General features: G+C 40.1%; 1 protein-coding gene across 1 annotated transcript; it reads left to right on the top strand.

Moving 5' to 3' along the window:
• The first annotated feature begins 1,451 nt into the window (after positions 1-1,451).
• Positions 1,452-20,887, top strand: LOC140211193 (G-protein coupled receptor family C group 6 member A-like). Its single transcript, XM_072280775.1, has 5 exons — positions 1,452-1,465; positions 7,265-7,568; positions 13,917-14,705; positions 17,536-17,736; positions 20,882-20,887. Exons 2-5 carry the CDS (start codon positions 7,287-7,289, stop codon positions 20,885-20,887), a joined length of 1,278 nt encoding a protein of 425 aa, XP_072136876.1. The 5' UTR covers positions 1,452-1,465; positions 7,265-7,286.
• The last annotated feature ends 9 nt before the right edge of the window (positions 20,888-20,896 follow it).

Here is a 20,896-nt window from a genome sequence, read left to right as displayed (position 1 = left end):
AGCCACTATGTGTAACGCCCGGTCTAATTTCCCAATGACCAGAATCATGAGTTATATGCTGTATGTGTGGAGAAAAAAAAATGCCAATGGATTTTCTCCAATCTAATTTCTGGACATGTCTGACAGGAATTCATTGGTGAATTGATGTCTTTAGAACTATGTCCTTATATTGAGATTTATGTATATAGACCCATTGGTGGGTAAATCTTCAAGTATTCAGCTCAACTTTTAGACCATAAGACCATAAGATACAGGAGCAGAATTAGGTCATTTGGCCCTTCGAGTCTCCTCCACCATTTCATCATGGCTGATCCATTTCCCTCTCAGTCCCAATCTCCTGCCTTCTCTCCATATTGCTTCATGCCCTGATTAATCAATAACCTATCAACCTCTGCATTAAATATACCCAATGACTTGGCCTCCACAGTTGCCACGGCAATTGTTCACCACTCTCCGGCTAAGGAAATTCCTCCTCATCTCCCTCTATTCTGAGGCTGTGCCCTCTGCTCCTAAACCCCCCCACCAAAAAAACATCCTCTCCACATCCATTCTTTCCAGGACTTTCAACATTTGATAGGTTTCAATGAGATTCCCCTCCACCCCCATTCTTCCGATTTCCAGGGAGTACAGGCCTAGAACCATCATTCTTTTATTCTGAGAATCATTCTCATGATTATGTATATTAGGAATTTACATATATTGGAAATTTGCTGTGGTGTGTAGGTGCAACATATGACAAAAGACAACAACATTCAGCAATTATAAAGAATAAAGAATTATATATAAATAAAGTTAAACATCAGAGGAAATTCAAATCTGGTGCTCAGACACCAAATATTTTTCTCCTGCATATCAACTTTGGTGAAAGAATCTTCAATTGAATTGTAAATGACTGACAAAAAATATTTTTTGCTGCCTTCCTCAAAGGCTAGAAATGTTTTAGTTGTCACTCTACTGCTGTTGCAAGTGCTGTGTTAAAATTTTCCATTGAGTTTTGATAGAACCATTAGCTGTTTGAAATAAATATTAAAGAGAAAAAAGTAGTATTGTCATGCACCTTCTATGATCTTAGGAAGTTCCAAAGTATATAATAAGCAGGAAAATAATTCAAAGCACAGTTAATATTGTATTGTCAAAATAAAACGAACGAGAGAAATATGATACAAGCATTGCTCCTCCCAAAGACCGGGTAGTGTTACACTTGAATTTATTTAGTCACAACACCGATCACCTCCTACGTGCCTCATCTCACTTGGAGCTTACCTGGGGAATTGTTGAACATGCAATCCACAATTGCAATGCTCATTTTCTTTTGCAGGCTTTCGGATGCACGTTCAGCCAGATTCTGTGACAACACTGGAGTAATCAGAGCTCCAGGAGATATCATCATCGGAGGGATCTTTCCAATCCATAGAAAAGTGGCCTTAGCTAACAGAACAGAACCTGGACCATTAGAATGCTCGGAGTAAGTTTGTCCCTTTGATTCAATGCCTGTATTTAATGTGCAATTAATTTAAAGGTGTTTGAAAGAAGCTAAGTATGAAAGATATTTTTTATCAGAATAAGATCATAATCAGGTTTATTATCACTACCATAGTTAATGATTTTTTTTGTGGCAGCAGTGCATTGCAAGACATAAAAATTACTCCAAATTACAATAAAAAAAATAGTGCAGAAGAGTGCTGAGAGTGATAGTGTTCATGAGTTCACGGATGTTCAGAAATATGATGATGGAGGGAAGATGCTGTTCCTGAAATATTATGTGTGGGTCTTCATGTTCTTGTACTTCCTCTCTGTTGGTAATAATGAGAACAGAGCATGTCCCAGATGGTGAGGGCCCTTGATAACGAATGCCACTTTCCTGAGACCCTGACTTTTGAAGACATTCTCAATGGTGGGGAGGCTTGTGCTCATGGTGAAGCTGACAGAGTACAACCCTCAGCTGCCCTTTTCAATCCTGTACAATGGAGCCTCAATACCAGTCAGAATGTTCTCCACATGCGTGTTTCTGCTGTGTTTCAGAGCTTTGCAGTGATCCAGAATATTGAGCAGTCAGTGAGGACGGTTATCTCCACACTGACACACTCACCTGCAACCTCTCCCACTCCATGTACATATCGGCTCCGTGTTTACAGTAAGGGAGTCAAAAACCCAACTTGCGTTCCTTTCCTTAGCAAGCCACTTAAGGCAACTACTCCACTAACATACTTTCTTAAATTTATGTGGAAACAATAAGCACTTATATATACTATTTTATACATAACACTTGCTAATATTCTTTGCCAGAACAAGATCATATGAAATTAAACACAGAGCAACGTAGGGAAGTATTGGATCAGATCGTGGGCAGTATAGACAAGGAGAGATTTTCTAAGCAGAGCCTTAAAGGAGGAGGAAAAGGTAATGAATGAGGAAGATGATCTTTAGACTTGGGCAGCAGAAGAGCAAGAAACCGAAATTGAAGAAACTCAAAGATATCAATTATTTTCAAGTGCGGTGTAATTTACACAGCTTTCAGATACTGTAAAACCCCTGAGTCTAGAATCCCAGCAGGGAAAGAACTCAAAGCTTGACTGGAAATTAAAGACAGCTTAAAGAAGGTACCTTATAGTGCCAAAAAGAGCAGTTATCCTGATGACTCAGAAAATTTCTGAATTCAGAAAACAAGGGCCAAGACATTGATAAGGAAAGGGAAAGTAAAATGAGGAAGTAATTATGAAAGAAACATAAAAATTGATTGTAAGAACATATGCAGGTGAATAAAAAGTAGAAAGTAATCAGTTAATGTCAAGACCATCAGACCATAAGATATAAGAGCAGAATTAAGCTATTTGGCCCATCAAGTTTGCTATGTCATTTTATCATGGCTGATCCATTTCCCTGTCAACCCCATTCTCCTGCCTTCTCCCCATAACCTTCCACTCTCTGACTTATCAAGAACCGATCAACCACACCCTTAAATACACCCAGAAATATCTGTCAACTTTCAGGCTGTGCCCTCCATCTGGTCCTAGACACCCTCACCAAAGGAAACATCTTCTTCACATCCACTCTGTCTGGGTCTTTCAACATTCAATGGGTCTCGATGAGATCACCCGCTAAGGTAGACCCATTACAGAATTAGTCTGAGGAAATTGTATTGTGAAACAAGTAAATGACAGATAAATTATTCAGATTATTTTGTGTTGTTCCTTACATATGTATACATTTATGTGTCTTATTTTTAAGACTTGGGTGAATAAGGAACTGAAGGAAGATTGCAATGCTGCGCCTTTTGAATAATAATAAAATTCAGCAGCATTTATGAAAGGGAAATCAGATGTCGCAAACTATTTTTAGTTTTTTTTTAAGTTGTAAACCTTGGGTATGTTGTGTAGCACCTGCTTAGAACCCCTCCTCCTCCCCCCAATCAGGATCACATGAAGCCACGGGAGCAGGTGGTGGATGGTCGTATGAGCAGCTGGTGCGTATCACAAACCCTGGTTATGTGACCACTACCGCCAGGCAGATAACCCCTGAAGAGTATTGATAATGGCTGGGGTCACCCGAACAGTTAAGACACTGCCCAGAAGGAGACCATAAGACTATGAGACATAGGAGCAGAATTAGGCCATTTGGCCTAACGAGTCTGCTCCGCCATTCAATCATGGCTGATCTTTTTTTTCCCTCATCAGCCCCACTCCCCAATCTTCTCCACATAACGTTTGGTGCCATGGTCCAGCAGGAACCTATCAATCTCCACCTTAAACACACCCAATGACCTGGCCCCTCTACAGCTGCCTGTAGTAACAAATTCCACAAATTCACCCCCATCTGGCTAAAGAAATTTCTCTGCATCTCTGTTTTGAAAGGGCGCCGCTCTATCGTGAGGCTGTGCCCTGGTGTGCTAGACTCTCCCACCATGGGAAACATCCTTCCCACATCTCCTCTGTCTAGGCCTTTCAACATTCTAAAGGTTTCAAGGAGATCCCTTCTCATCTTTCTAAATTCCAGCTAGTACAGACCCAGAGCCATCAAACATTCCTTGTATGATAACCCTTTCATCCCTGGAATCATCCTTGCGAACTTCTTCTGAATATTCTCCAATGCCAGCACATCTTTTCTTAGATGAGGAGCCCAGAACTGCTCACAATACTCAAGGTGAGGCCTCACCAGTGCCTTATAAAGCCTCAGTATCACATCCCTGCTCTTGTATTCAAGACCTCTTGAAATGAATGCTAACATTGCATTTGCCTTCCTCACCACCGACTCAACCTGGAAGTTAACCTTTAGGGTGTTCTGCACAAGGGCTCCCAGGTCCCTTTGCATCTCAGATTTTTGGATTTTCTCCCCATTTAGAAAATAGCCTGCACATTTATTTCTTCTACCAAAGTGTGTGACCATGCATTTCCCAAATTTGTATCTGATTTACCACTCTCTTGCCCATTCTCCCAAACTGTATAAGTTCTCCTGCAGACTTCCTGTTTCCTCAACACTACCGCCCTTCCACCAATCTTCATATCACCTGCAAACTTGGAAACAAAGCCATCTATTCCTTCATCTAAATCATTAAAATACAGTATAAAAAGAAGCGGTCCCAACACTGGTCCCTGTGCCTCACCACTAGTCACTGACAGCCAATTAGAAAAGGATCCTTTTATTCCCATTCACAGCCTCCTATCAACCAGCCAATGTGCTAACCATGCCAGTAACTTTCCTCTAATGCCAGGAGTTTTAGATCGTAAGACCATAAGGCAGAGGAGCAGAATTAAGCCATTCAGCCCATCGAGTCTGCTCCGCCATTCCATAATGGCTGATCCCGGATCCCACTCAACCCCATACACCTGCCTCTCACCATTTCCTTTGATACCCTGATCAATTAAGAAACAATCAACTTCCGCCTTAAATATACCCATGGACTTGGTCTTCGCCACAGTTTGTGGCAGAGCATTCCACAGACTCACCACTCTTTAGCTAAAAAATTCCTCCTTACCTCTGTTCTAAATTTTGAGGCTGTGCCCTCTCGTTCGGGATACCCCCACCATAGGAAACATTCTCTCCACATCCACCTTATCAAGTCCTTTCAACATTTGGTAGGTGTCAATGAGATACTCCTGCATTCTTCTAAATTCCAGTGAGTACAGGCCAAAAGTTGCCAAATACTCCTCTTATGTTATCCGCTTCATTCTCAGAATCATCCTTGTGAACCTCCTCTGGACTCTCTCTAATGACAACACATCCTTTCTGAGATAAGGGATCCAAAACTGTTGACAATCCTCCAAATGCGGCCTGACTAGTGTCTTACAAAGGCTCAGCACTGTCTGCTTGCTTTTATAATCTATTCCCCTCACGGCAGCCATCCTTTTATTCCCACTCACTGCCTCCTAAATAACAGCCATTCCGCTATCCATTTCAGTACCTTTCCTGGAACACCATGGGATTTTATTTTGTTAAGCAGCCCTCAAGTATGGCACTTTATCAAACGAATTCTGAAAACCAAGCAAAATGACATCCACTGCCACTCTTTGTCCACCCTGCTTGTTACTTCCTAAAAGATCTCTAACAGATTTGTCAGACAAGGTTCCCCTTCATAGAAACCATGCTGACTTAGACTTATTTTATCATTAGTCTCCAAGTACCTCGAAATCTCATCTTTAATAATAGATTCCAACACTTTCCCAACCTCTGAGGTTGGGAAACCTCATAGATTCCTTTCTTTTGCCTTCCTCTCTTCTTAAAGAGTGAAGTGACATTTGCAATCTTCCAGTCCTCCGGGACTCTCCATTATCTCTTCAGCAACCTCTCTCTGGACTCTGGGATATAGTCCATCTGTTTTATCCAACTTAACACCTTTGACTGTGCCTGGCACTTTTTCCTTCGTAATAGCAATGGCCCTCATTCCTGCTTCCTGACACTCACGAACCTCTGGCACACCACTAGTGTCTTCCACAGTGAAGACTGATGCAAATTACCTATTATGTTCATCTGCCATTTCTTTTTCCCCAATGCTACCTCACCAGCATCATTTTCCAGTGGTGCAATATCAACTCTCACCTCCCTTTTACTCTTTATATAACCAAAATAACTTTTAGTATCCTGCTTTATATTTATTGGTTAGTTTGCCCTCTTATTTGATTTTTCCTCCTCTTATAGCACTTTAGTAGCCTTTTGTTGGATTTTAAAAGCTTCCTAATCATCTAATTTTCCACTTTTGAAACCTTATATGCCTTTTATGCAATCCTTATCTTCCCTTGTCAGCCATGGTTGCCTACTCATGCCATTTGAGAACTTCTTCTGTGAGACATACCTATCCTGCATCTTTTGAACAATTCCCAGAAACTTCAGCCAACTCTGCTCTGTCCTCCTCCAATCCACCTGGGCAAGTTCCTCACTCATGCCTCTTTAATTCTCTTCATTCCATTGAGATACTGATACTCACAGCCTCCTAAGGGTTCCTTTACATTAAGATCCCTGAAAAGACCTGGGTTATTACACAATAGCCTTTCCCTCAGTAGTCTCAAGCACAAACTGTTCTAAAAAGCAATCTCATAGGTATTCAACAAATTCCCTCTCCTGTGATCCGACACCAACATCCCCTTGCATTATGAAGCCCCCCATTTCCCAGTCAATGTCTAAGGAACCTGGAGCAGAAATAGGTCACACTGCCCCTCCTTCTCATAATGAATATGATAATGGCTGATATGCCAAAGCCTCAGTTCCTCTTCTGCGCCAGTTCTCCATAGCCCAGAATTGCCTGATCCTTCAAAAAATTCAGAAAGAAAGATTGAAAGATTAGCTTCATTTGTCACATACTCATCAAAACATACAGTGAAGTGCATCATTTGCAATGTGCTGGGGGCAGCCTGCAAATGTTGCCACACTTCCAGTACCTGCAACTCACTAACCTTAATCGTACAACTTTAGAATGTGAGAGGGGAACCAGAGCACCTGGGGAACACCGATGCGCTCACAGGGAGAACGTACCAGCTCCTAATAGACAGCGGTGGGAATTGAACCCCGATCAGTGATTGATGCTGCTGTTAAGCCATTACACTAACTGTTACTCTTCAAAAAATATCAACTTTTGTTTTAAATACCCCTGATGACCTTGCATCCACAACCTACCGGCACAGGAAATTGCAAAGATTCACCACCTTGTGCAAGAAGTTTCTAAACAGAACTTGATAGCAACAATTAAGTCCTTCCTTTGTTAGTTTAAGATTAAACTGTATCAAAATAACACAAGATGGAATATGAAGACTGTTAAATCTTTATATCTTTCTAGATTTAATACTGCCACATTCGTCATGGCCCAAGCTATGGTGCATTCTATTGAGCAGATGAATAATTCTACCTTGCTACCGGGTGTCAAATTAGGATATGAAATTTATGACAACTGCGCTGATGTTGCCCCTGCAATACAAGCCACCATGAAATTTCTTTCCAAGTTTAATTCCTCGGACAAGAGTGTCAATATTCACTGCAATTACACAGATTATTTACCAGCTGTAAAAGCAGTTGTAGGTGATTTGTTTTCAGAAATCTCAATCGTGATTGCAAGAATGTTGAACTTCTACCTCATCCCACAGGTACGTACATCTATTTTTAAAATTTATTTTATTTTATTGAAATACAGTGCAGAATCTGCCCTTTTTGCTCTTTGAGCCGCACCGCTGAGCAGTCCCCTAATTTAATCCTTGCCAAATCACAATTCAAAATGGCCAATTAACCTGCTAACTGGTACGACTTTGGAACGTAGTAGGAAACCAGAGCACCCAGAGGAAACCCACATGGTTACGAGGAGAACAAGCAGTGGTGGGCATTGAAACCAGGTCACCTGAACTGTAAAGCATTGTGGCAGAAAGTTTTACAGAACCAGAGACCCAGGATTCAACTCCTACCACTACCTCTAAGGCATTTGTACGTCCTTTTCGTGACCATGTGGGTTTCCTCTGGGTGCTCTGATCTCCTTCAACACTCCAAAGACATACTGGCTAGTAGGTTAATTAGTCTTTGTAAATTGTCCTGTGAGTAAGCTCAGATTAAATTGTTGGACAGCCTGGCTCGAAGAACTGGAAGAGCCTATTCCGCGATGTATCTCAATAAATAAATAAATTTTGTTACATAAGATTTAGCTATTTTTATTTCAACCACGGGCTTTTGTAATTCATTTTTGAGATGTGGTCATCTGCTCCTAAAAGTTTCAGTGGGTTATTGTCCATCAAGACATGCAGAGAGTCATCATTGACCAGGGTATTCACCATTCATCGAGCTGTTGACTTGTTGTTTTTACATATGGGGGAGACTTCAGAGAGATAAACGGTGAGATAGTCACGGTAATAACTTTTGATTTGGTCGTCTAGCTGTAACAACTAGGTGAATGATCCAATTCAGATTTTAGTCAATAGTGACTGGGAGGTTTAAAATATTAAAACAAAATCTCATATAGAAAGTCTAAATTAGAGAAAGGCTAATTTTAGTGGTATCAGGAACGATCTGACCAGTGTTGATTGGGACAGGTTTTTTTCTGGCACAGGAGTACTTGCTAATTGGGAGGCCTTTAAAAGTGAAATTTAGAGAGTACAGAGTTCTTATGTTCATAGAAAACATAGAAAATAGGTGCAGGAGTAGGCCCTTCGGCCCCTCGAGCCTGCATTATCATTCAGTATGATCATGGCTGATCATCCAACTCAGAACCCTGTACCTGCCTTCTCTCCATACCCCCGATCCCTTTAGCCACAAGGGCCATATCTAACTCCCTCTTAAATATAGCCAATGAACTGGCCTCAACTGTTTCCTGTGGCAGAGAATTCCACAGATTTACCACTCTCTGTGTGAAGAAGTTTTTCCTCATCTCGGTCCTAAAAGGCTTCCCCTTTATCCTTAAACTGTGACCCCTCGTTCTGGACTTCCCCAACATCAGGTCGAATCTTCCTGCATCTAGTCTGTCCAATCCCTTTAGGATTTTATACATTTCAATAAGATCCCCCCTCAATCTTATAAATTCCAGCAAGTATAAGCCTAGTCGATCCAGTCTTTCATCATATGAAAGTCCTGCCATCCCAGGAATCAATCTGGTGAACCTTCTTTGTACTCCCTCTATGGCAAGAATGTCTTTCCTCAGATTAGGGGACCAAAACTGCATACAATACTCCAGGTGTGGTCTCACCAAGGCCTTGTACAACTGCAGTAGTACCTCCCTGCTCCTGTACTCGAATCCTCTTGCTATGAATGCCAGCATACCATTCGCCTTTTTCACCACCTGCTGTACCTGCATGCCCACTTTCAATGACTGGTGTACAATGACACCCAGGTCTCGTTGCACCTCCCCTTTTCCTAATCAGCCACCATTCAGATAATAATCTGTTTTCCTGTTTTTGCCACCAAAATGGATAACCTCACATTTATCCACATTAAATTGCATCTGCCATGAATTTGCCCACTCACCTAACCTATCCAAGTCACCCTGCATCCTCTTAGCATCCTCCTCACAGCTAACACTGCCGCCCAGCTTCGTGTCATCCGCAAACTTGGAGATGCTGCATTTAATTCCCTCATCTAAGTCATTAATATATATTGTAAACAACTGGGGTCCCAGCACTGAGCCTTGCGGTACCCCACTAGTCACTGCCTGCCATTCTGAAAAGGTCCCATTTATTCCCACTCTTTGCTTCCTGTCTGCTAACCAACTCTCTATCCACATCAATACTATACCCCCAATACCATGTGGTTTAAGTTTGCACACTAATCTCCTGTGTGGGACCTTGTCAAAAGCCTTTTGAAAATCCAAATAAACCACATCCACTGGTTCTCCCCTATCCACTCTACTAGTTACATCCTCAAAAAGCTCTATGAGATTTGTCAGAGATGATTTTCCTTTCACAAATCCATGCTGACTTTGTCCAATGCTTTCACCACTTTCCAAATGTGCTGTTATCACATCTTTGATAACTGACTCTAGCATTTTTCCCACCACCGATGTTAGGCTAACCAGTCTATAATTCCCCAGCTTCTCTCTCCCTCCTTTTTTAAAAAGCGTGGTTACATTAGCCACCCTCCAATCCTCAGGAACTAGTCCAGAATCTAAAACATTTTGAAAAATTATCACTAATGCATCCACTATTTCTTGGGCTACTTCCTTAAGCACTCTGGGATGCAGACCGTCTGGCCCTGGGGATTTATCTGCCTTTAATCCCTTCAGTTTACCTAACACCACTTCCCTACTAACATGTATTTCCCTCAGTTCCTCCATCTCACTAGAACCTCTGTCCCCTACTATTTCTGGAAGATTATTTATGTCCTCCTTAGTGAAGATGGAACCAAAGTAGTTATTCAATTGGTCTGCCATGTCCTTGTTCCCCTCAATTCACCTGTTTCTGACTATAAGGGACCTACATTTGTCTTAACCAATCTTTTTCTTTTCACATATCTATAAAAGCTTTTACAGTCAGTTTTTAGGTTCCCTGCCAGTTTTCTCTCATAATCTTTTTTCCCCTTCCTAATTAAGCCCTTTGTCTTCCTCTGCTGGACTCTGAATTTCTCCCAGTCCTCAGGTGAGCTGCTTTTCTGGTTAATTTATATGTTTCTTCTTTGGAATTGATACTATCCCTAATTTCCCTTGTCAGCCACGGGTGCACTACCTTCCCTGATTTATTCTTTGGCCAAACTGGGATGAACAATTGTTGTAGTTCATCCATGCGATCCTTAAACGCTTGCCATTGCATATCTACCATCAACCCTTTAAGTATCATTTGCCAGTCTATCTTAGCTAACTCACGTTTCATACCTTCAAAACCTTTCTTTAAGTTAAGAATCTTTGTTTCTGAATTAACTATGTCACTCTCCATCTTAATGAAGAATTCCACCATATTATGGTCACTCTTACCCAAAGGGCCTCTCACAACAAGATTGCTAATTAACCCTTCATCATTGCTCAAAACCCAGTCCAGAATAGCATGCTCTCTAGTTGGTTCCTCGACATGTTGGTTCAAAAAACCATCCCGCATACATTCCAAGAAATCCTCTTCCTCGGCACCCTTACCAATTTGGTTCACCCAATCTATATGTAGATTGAAGTCACCCATTATAACTGCTGTTCCTTTATTGCATGTATTTCTAATTTCCTGTTTAATGCCATCCCCAACCTCACTACTACTGTTAGGTGGCCTGTACACATCTCCCACCAGCATTTTCTGCCCCTTAGTGTTATGCAGCTCTATCCATATCGATTCCACATCCTCCCGGCTAATGTCCTTCCTTTCTAGTGCGTTAATCTCCTCTCTAACCAGCAATGCTACCCCACCTCCTTTTCTTTCATGTCTATCCCTCCTGAATATTGAATATCCCTGAATGTTGAGCTCCCATCCTTGGTCACCCTGGAGCCACGTCTCTGTGATCCCAACTATATCATATTCATTAGTAACTATCTGCACTTTCATTTCATCCACCTTGTTACGAATGCTCCTTGCATTGACACACAAAGCCTTCAGGCGCTCTTTTACAACACTCGTAGCCCTTATACAATTATGTTGAAAAGTGGCCCTTTTTGATTTTTGCCCTGGATTTGCCAGCCTGCCACTTTCCACCTTATTACTTTTTGCTTCTACCCTCATTTTACACCCCTCTTTCTCTCTGCACTTGTTCCCATCCCCCTGATGCATTAGTTTAAATCCTCCTGAACAGCAGTAGTAAATGCTCCCCCTAGGACGTTGGTTCCAGTCCAGCCCAGGTGCAGACCATCCTGTTTGTACCCGTCCCACCTCCTCCAGAACTGGTTCCAATGCCCCAGAAATTTGAATCCCCGTTCCTGTCAGAATAAAAGGCTAGAATAACATGATTAGGAAAATTTGGTAAGAAATGCCTGAAAACACTTAAGAAGGAAATCAGGAGGGCTAAAAGAAGGCATGAGGTTGCTCTAGCAGACAAGGTGAAGGAGATCCCAAGAACTTCTGCAGATATATTAAGTGCAAAAGGATAGCAAGGAACAAAGTTGGTCCTCTGGAAGATCAGAGTGGCCATCTATGCATGGAGCTGAAAGAGATGGGGGAAATCTTAAATGGATTTTTGCATCTGTATTCACACAAGAAATGGACATAGAATCTACAGAAGTGAGGCAAAGCAGCAGTGAAGTTATGGACTGCATACAGATTATAGACAGGGAGGCGTTCGCTACCTTGAAGAAAATTGGGGTGGGTAAATCCCCAAGACCTGACAAGGTGTTCCCTCAGACCTTATGAGAGGATAGTACAGAAATTGCAGGGGCCCTAGCAGAGATATTTAAATCATCCTTTGTGACAGATGAAGTACCGGAGGGTTACAGGATAGCCAATGTTGTTCCATTGTCTAAGAAAGGCACTAAGAGGAAGCCAGGAAATTATAGGCTCGTGAGCCTGACATCAGTAGTGGGCAAGTTATTGGAAGGCATTCTAAAGGACCAGATATATAAGTATTTAGATAGATAGAGACTGATTAGAGATAGGAAACATGGCTTTGTGCATTGTAGGTCATGTCCAACCAACCTTTTCGAGGAGTTTACCAGGAAAGTTGATGAAGACAAGGCAATGGATGTTGTCTACATGGACTTCACCAAGGCCTTTAACAAGGCCCTGCAGAGGAGGTTCATCAAGAAGGTTCAGTCATTTGATACTCAAGATGAGGTATTAAATTGGATTAGGCATTGGCTTTGCGGGATAAGCCACAGAGTTGGAGTAGATGGTTGCTTCTCTGATTAGTCTTCAGGGCGTTCTTATATGCAAATCACATGCAAGTACAGGCAGCAATTCAGAAAGCAAGTGGCAAGTCATCATTTACTGCAAGAGCATGTGTAGTGAAATCTTATTCCAATTATACGTAATGGAGGTGAAATACCATTTTGGAACTATGTGTGTAGGTCTGAAGTCCCCATCCTTGATGCCACAGTTCAAAGAAATTGAGTATGTGAGACAGCAAGATAGAGGATCAGTTATGGTCTTATTGAATGGTTCATAAGGCCTACACTTGCTCCTATTTCATTGTTCCAGGGTACATGAATAGACTTGCTACATCTCGTAAACTGGTGCTGTTGCCATTGGAGGTTTTTTTTTTAATTATTGGGGGGAGATGGGGTAGGACAATTCCAAAAAAAAAGAAAGACAGAAAAAATGGGATATGTGTTCATGATTTGAAGGCTTGTAAACTATTAATGGCTCATGATAATGTTATAACATGAAATGATATTAGCAAGATTTGACAGCTACTGAACATGATAATGCAACAAATCAGCAACATAAGCAGACTGTTTTTGATCTTGTGTTAATTTAGTGAGGATTTAATTCCAGAAACCCCAGAAATAGCTGTTTCTGTTCAATGCAATAACATATGTTATAACTATTGAGTTAGATCATGAGACCACAAGACCATAAGACACAAGGGCAGAATTAAGCCATTTGGCCCATGAAGTCTCTGCAATTCCATCACAACTGACTTATTTTCCTGCCTCGTCCCTGTAACCTTTGACACCCTTACAAATTAAGAACCCATCAACTTCCTCTTTAAATATGCCCAATAAATATAATCTATTTCTATTTAATTTGGAGGACTAGACTTGAAATGTTATAAGGTAGGAAGTTTTGAGGTTGAGGATTGTCCACATCACAAGTGCTTATGGTAACTACTTACATCAGACTTAATGGGCTTATGATTGATGTGACCGAGAAATTTTAGATGAGGAGTTTCAAATAGTACTGGGCCATTTTTGCTTTGGACTGGAAGTCACTGAAATAGTACAAATTTATTTCTCCTTCGTACATTTCCATCCTTACTATTTGTAAAAAGATATAAATTACTTCCAACACTTTTGACATTTGCTGTAAAGAAGCTGTGTTTGCATTTAATTACATTTTCAGATAATGGGAGATACTTTCATGTTGAAACATTGCTCTTTTTTGAACTCCCAACAGATAAGTTATGGGTCATCAGCAGAAAGCCTCAGCGACAAAACAAAGTTTGCGTCATTTTTCCGAGCTGTTCCCAGCGACAAGCATCAAACATTTGCCATTGCCAAACTTCTTCAACGTCTGGAGTGGAACTGGATTGGAGTCCTAGCAACTGAAGATGATTATGGAATAGCAGCAATGAACAGTTTAATTTTACAAGCACAGAAACTGGGAATATGCACTGATTTTCGTTTCCTAATCCCTGTTCAGAACAAGAAAGGACAGGACCATTACATCAAAAAAGCTGCAGAAAAAATTATGAATTCAAGTGCAAAAGTTATGGTTGCATTTCTTAGATCATCAGCAATTAAGGAACTGTTAAAAATATTGATTGACAATCAAGTAAATAAAACTTGGATCGCCAGTGATGCCTGGTCTAATTCTAGGAAAGTTGCCAGCATGATTCAAGTTGAAAAAGTTGGAACTATTTTGGGCTTTATGTTCAAAAATGGAACCATTCCAAATTTTAATGAATACCTGAAGAAACTGGTGACACATCCCAAAAATACTGATGATTTTACCAGAGAATTTTTTAGCCTTTCAAATAATAGCTACAGAAGTAATGTTTCTCAGAAATGCACAAGTTCACAGTCAACTGAATCTTGTCAATATTCCAAACTAACAGAAAATATTAATGATGCGTACAACTATTGTGTATATTTAGCTATCAAAGCCATTACTCATGCTCTTCAGAAGGTACTCAATTGTGGTAATCAAAAATGTAATAGAAATTTTGATTTTGCACCATGGCAGGTAAGGATATCAAGGTTGCTTTCGTATTAGACCAGCATCTCTTAAACGCTGAGAGCCTTTTCCTCTTCCTTGCTGCTAGACCTTCTCTTCCAGCATTGATTGTCCCAGTACTTTACTATTTGCCGTTTTTCTTCCACACGTCGCTTCGTTCAGATATCTGCCGCTGCTTTCCTATTCTAAAAAAAAGCACCTGCCCTCGGCTTCAAATTTCTTCATCACCTCAATCAATCCTTTCTTTGAAATTCTACCCATAACATGTGCACATTCTATTCTTCCACTCTTAGAATCATAGAAAATGTATTATTTTAAGCCATTCAGCCCATCTGGTCTCTCCTGATCAAAGTAGAGCTATCCAACAATAATGCACTTTTTATCATTATGTTTGTAATCAGTTCATAATGCTTTTAAGTACATACACAGGAAGTTTAAGTGTAGAGAGGGTATTTTCTTTCACCATCTTTTTAGGGCCTGAGTTTAAAAGCCCTATCATCTTCTAGTTAAATCTTCTAATTGCACTCCTCAAAGGGTTGGCTTCAATTTTTAAACTACACCATCTAATCCTGGGCACCCTAATTAGCAGAAAAGGATTTTTTCATTATCTGGCCAGTTTATTCAAATCAGCCATCAAGCTGCTAAATTCAATGGTATAAGCCCCTAAATTATGTAACCGGGGGTAAATCTACATTGTATTCCCTCTATGGCCAACGTACCTTTCTCAGAACTTTTCACTTTACTCTCAAGGTTTGATTAATAATGGCACAACTTCTCCCTCCAGGTGCCAACTCCTCCAGATTTGAAGGCAAGCATTCCCTCAATCTCTATGATCATTTTGCTTATGAATGTCCATTGTATCAAATCTTCACCTTTTAGAAAATAATTTGTTTTATTCCTTGTGGATCGAAAGACCCTTCCATTTATCATCTCTGAACTTGATTTTTTTTCTCTCTTTTTGCACTTGCATGGCTTGTAGTCTTTTGCACATTGGTTGTTTGTCCGTCTTTGTTGTGGGTAACTTTTCATTGGTTCTACTTTATTTCTTTGCTTTTACTGTGAATGTCCACAAGAAATGTCTATATATATATACTCCATTTTGTTATCCTACCCTTATTTATAGGCTGGAAATTTCCTCACAACAGAAGTTAGTGTAACTTTAATTGTCTACAATTCCTTGCTTTTTAGATTGTAAAATGACACTATTTTCCAAAGAAATGGAACACCCAGATTAATATAACCTTGGATGTTTGAAAGTGATAGTCTCACCAATTTCCCATTGCTTTGACCTTTCATCATATTATTTCTTACCCTTCAGGAACAGACATCAGTAAACATAATGAATAAAAGCTGACATTGTTAGGAACACAATATCATGATGCTGTGCAAGCGGGGTGGGGAGAGAGAGGTGGATGACTCTTCTGCTGCTTGTACACTGGGATTCTGCCACTTCTGCCATTCATTATTAAGGGTTTCATGGATGTTAGCGAAGAGTAAGAATTTCAGGTTGTATACTGTAAACATTCTTTGAACTTAAGTTAAACCATTTGAACTATATACACCAGGGCTGGCAGAGAAAAATGACCTGCTGTCAGATCGAATATTAGAACCCCGCGGAGAATGATTATTTGAGGAAAATAAATGCTTCACAAAATGTATAACATTTTTTCATAACAATCAGAAGTTTTGCCACAGCAAAAACTTCACTAAGGGTGAGCTCCTTTTCGGGAATTCCTGTTTTCCAAAGTTTGCAATTTCATTGAGCTGGTTCTGTAGAATAAATGTAACTTATAAACTCTGCTGAAGTTTCTCTCTGGAACCTGAAACACAACCAAACTAAACAAAAATCTTTCTATTATGTCTTAGTTTTATCCATTGCTGCAAAAAAAAATGATTACTCTGGCCACAACCATGTCACTACAGTGGTGCTAGGAAGTTTGTGAACCCTGTAGAACTTTCTTCATTTCTGCATAAATATAATCTAAAATGTGATAAGATCTTCACGTGTTCTAAAACTAGATAAATAGCGTAAAAAACAACATACTTGTTCATTTATTTATTGAGAACAATGATCCAATATTATATGTGACACACACAAAATGCTGGGGGAACTCAGCAGGCCAGGCAGCATCAATGGAAAAGAGCAAACAGTTGATGTTTCCAAGACCAAGACCCTTCAGCAGTCTTGTTGCATTATCCAACTTCTATTAAGCTTTAGGTGACAGACTGCTGCCCTGATATTCTCCTGTAAAATGTATGGATACAATTTTGGGTTTGTTGTTCCCTCAATGATTGCAAACTGACCAATCCCTGAGGCAGCAAAGCAGCCCCGAACCATAATGCTCCTTCCACCATGCTTCACAGCTGGGATGAGGTTTTGGTGTTGATGTAAAGTGCCCTTTTTCCTCCAAATAGAGCAAAGTGTATTTCTGCCAACACGTTCTACTTTGGTCTCATCTGTCCACAGAACATTGTCCCAGAAGTATTGTAGAATATCCAGGTGGTCTTTCGCAAACTTGAGGTGTGCAGCAATGTTTTTTTTTTGGAGAGCAGTGGTTGCCTCCGTGGTGCCATTCCTCGAACACCATTCTTGTTGGGTGTTTTTCTTACAGTGGACACATGAACAGAGACTTCATAGCAAGTTCCACAGATTTCTGCACATCTTTTGCTGTTACTTTTGGGTTCTTTTACACCTTCAGCATTGCATATTATACACTTGGTGTGATCTTTGCAGGATGCCCATTCCTAGGGAGAATAGCAACAGTACTGAGCTTCCTTCAGCTGTATTTGTCTTTCTGTTTTATAAATTTAAAATAATTGATCATTCCTTTATTTCCAGTTGCTCAGTGAAATGAAAAAGGTTCGGTTTCCGACAGAAAATGGATCCTTTCATTTTGACAGTTCAGGAGATTACTCCAGTGGCTATGACTTAATACACTGGAAAACAGTGAACAATTCTACAGAATTTATCACAGTTGGAAACTATAATGCAGAAACAAAATCAATTACCTTCCAGCCTGGTTTTAATGAAATTGCAAAGGTATTTACTTTAGATTCATGTTTTTTCTTTGTGCAATTTCTTTTACGTATCTTCTATAGAATGATTTGGAATTCTACTTCCCTATTGTACTTCTTAATGGTCTTAAGCTTAACTTGGCAAATTCATATTCCAAGTAAAAAATAAAGAATGATGTTGAATGTGATTTGTTTAAAATGTTCTATACACATTACACCAAACTACATCAAATATACTATATTTTAACAGTGCATTGAAAAGGTACATTAACATTTTTGTTAAGAGTTAAACGCATGAAATCCTGTTATGCTGGAAATCCAAAGTAACAAACACAAAATGCTGGAGGAACTCAGCAGGTCAGGCAGAATCTGTGGAGAGGAATACACAGTCGATGGTTTGGGTTGACACCCAAATGATGAAAGGTCTCAGCTCAAAACATAGACTGTTTATTCCTCTCCAATCATACTGACTGATCTACTGACTTCCTCCAGCATCTTGTGTGAGTTACTGTTAAATTTTACGATTCCCTGCAATGATATGCAACAAAGTATGGAACATTTTAACAGCAAGGAGGAAAACAAAACTGAAACAAGCAAGACTAATTTTAAAAATCCAAGCACAGAAATTTAATAGTTTGGATTAAGTGATAGAGGCTGCCAGTCCCCAATAAGAAAGATTTATTACAAAAGGCAATTAATCAAATTAACCAACAGGAATTACCGGAGTATGGTCTAATGTATTAACCTTACTTGTAACCTGGCATGTTAAGTGATTTGGGTGAATACATTTTCTAGTCAAAGTAAGTGATGCATATTCCCTCTTCCTCTCTCTTTGTAAGTTCCACCAGCTAGGTGTGTCAGATTAAATTATTTACCAGAGCTTTGGCTGATGCAGTTTTCAAATGTGTTATCCTAGTCTTTAGAATCTCTCCAGCCAATTGTAACTCTGATTGTGTTCCTCAGGAACTGTTTTAATTCAATAATGGACTTTAATATTGTTTTCCTTTAAGAATAGAACATAGAACATAGAAAACTACAGCACATTACAGGCCCTTCAGCCCACAATGTTATGCCAACCATGTAACCTACTCTAGAAGCTGCCTAGAATTACCCTACTGCATAACCCTCTATTTTTCTAAGTTCCATGTACTTATCTAAAAGTCTCTTAAAAGACCCTATTGTATCGGCTTCCACCACCATTGCCAGCAGTGCATTCCATGCACCCACCATTCTCTGTGTGAAAAACTTACCCCTGACATCCCCTCTGTACCTTCCAAGCACCTTGAAACTATGCCCCCTCGTGTTATCCATTTCAGCCCTGGGAAAAAGTCTCTGGCCATCCACATGATCAATGCCTCTCATCATCTTAAACACCTCTATCAGGTTACCTTTCATCCTCTGTCACTCCAACGAGAAAAGACCAAGTTCACTCAACTTATTCTCATAAGGCACACTTTCCAATCCTGGCAACATCCTTTTAAATCTCCTCTGCACTCTCTCTATAGTATCCACATCCTTCCTGTAGTGAGGTGACCAGAACTGAACACAGTACTCCAAGTGGGGTCTGGCCAAAGTTTTATATAGCTGTAACATTACCTCCCGGCTCTTGAACTCAATCCCACGGTTGATGAATGCCAGTACACCATAAGCCTTCTTAACAACACTGTCAATCTGTACAGCAGTTTTGAGTGTACTATGGACACCAAGATCTCTTTGATCCTCCATTCTGCCAAGAGTCTTACTATTAATACTATATTCTGTCTAATAGTCATAATTTTCACCAGTTGTGCTATGAACAGGCCTGACAACATTTCCTTCAGATGGTTACTTGATGAATGTTGAAGTTCAAAGTTCAAAGTAAATTTATTATCAAAGTACATATATGTCACCATTTACAACTCTGAGATTCATTTTCTTGCAGGCATACTCCAAGAACCATAACAGAGTGAATGAAAGACCCCACCCAACAGGGTAGACAAACAACCAATGTGCAAAAGGCAAAAAATGTGCAAGTACTTAAGAAAATAATAACGAAGAAGCAATAAATATTAAGAATGTTAGATGAAGAGTCTTTGAAAGTGAGTCCAAAAGTTGTAGGAACAGTTCAGTAAGTAGGCTAGTGAAGTTGAGTGCAGTTATCCCCTCTTGTCAAAGAGCCTAATGGCTGAGGGTTAATAACTGGTACTGAACCTGGTGGTGCGGGTCCTGAGGCTCCTGTACCTTCCTCCTAATGGCAGCAGCTGGAAGAGAGCATGTCCTGGGCAGTGGGTGAAGAGAGCATGATCTGGGCGGTGGGTGAAAGAAAGAAGCTTGAATAATATTTGAGAGTGGTTTAAATCCAGGGTGAGAAATTGAAACCAAGTTTTCATATAAAATTATTTGTAGTATTCAACCTTCACCCTCCCATTATCACTTTACTTTTTGATATTCTTGCTGTTTTTTTGTGGGGGGGGTAAATCTCTGAAGATGCCTTCGGGCAATAGTTTGAGAAGAACACTGTTACAAGCTGAATATTCACTAACTCAGGCAATTCCATTCTGTGCCTCATAGATTGGAGAATTTCGTTGCTCACGCACCTGTATACCTGGAGAAAGAAAGACTGTTTCACTTGAAAATAGTTGTTGCTACAATTGTAGTGTCTGCCTTGAGGGAACTTACTCAGACAAAAATGGTAGGTATCAGGATGGTAGGAAGATGTACCAGATATGAGATTGGACATCCTCGTAGTAAAGTGGCTAATTATATTTAAAACCATGTGCCTTTCACTAATCTGCTATCTAATGAAGTCTCCAAATGGGGCCCTAGAGTCACAGAACACTAAAACAGAGAAACAGGCCCTTTAGCCCATCTCGTCTAAGTTGAACTATTAACCTGCCTAGTCCCATCAAACTGCACTCATACCATAGCCCTCTCATTCATGTACCCATTCAAATTTCTTTTAACTGTTGAAATTGAACCCCTATCCACCACTGCCGCTGGCAACTCATTCCATAGTCTCATCACCCTCTGAGTGAAGAAGTTTCCCCTCAAGTTTCCGTTAAATATTTCACTTTTTACCCTAAATCTATGACCGCTAGTTCTAGTCTCATCCTATCTCAGTAGAAAAAGCCTGCTTGCATTTACCCTGTCTATACCCCTCATGATTTTTATACCTTTTTTTGTTTACATAGTTATAAATCAGAAAT

The sequence above is a fragment of the Mobula birostris genome, chromosome 2 (assembly GCF_030028105.1).
Source record: "Mobula birostris isolate sMobBir1 chromosome 2, sMobBir1.hap1, whole genome shotgun sequence".
Lineage (NCBI taxonomy): Eukaryota > Metazoa > Chordata > Chondrichthyes > Myliobatiformes > Myliobatidae > Mobula > Mobula birostris.
This window is presented reverse-complemented; position numbering and strand designations above follow the sequence as displayed.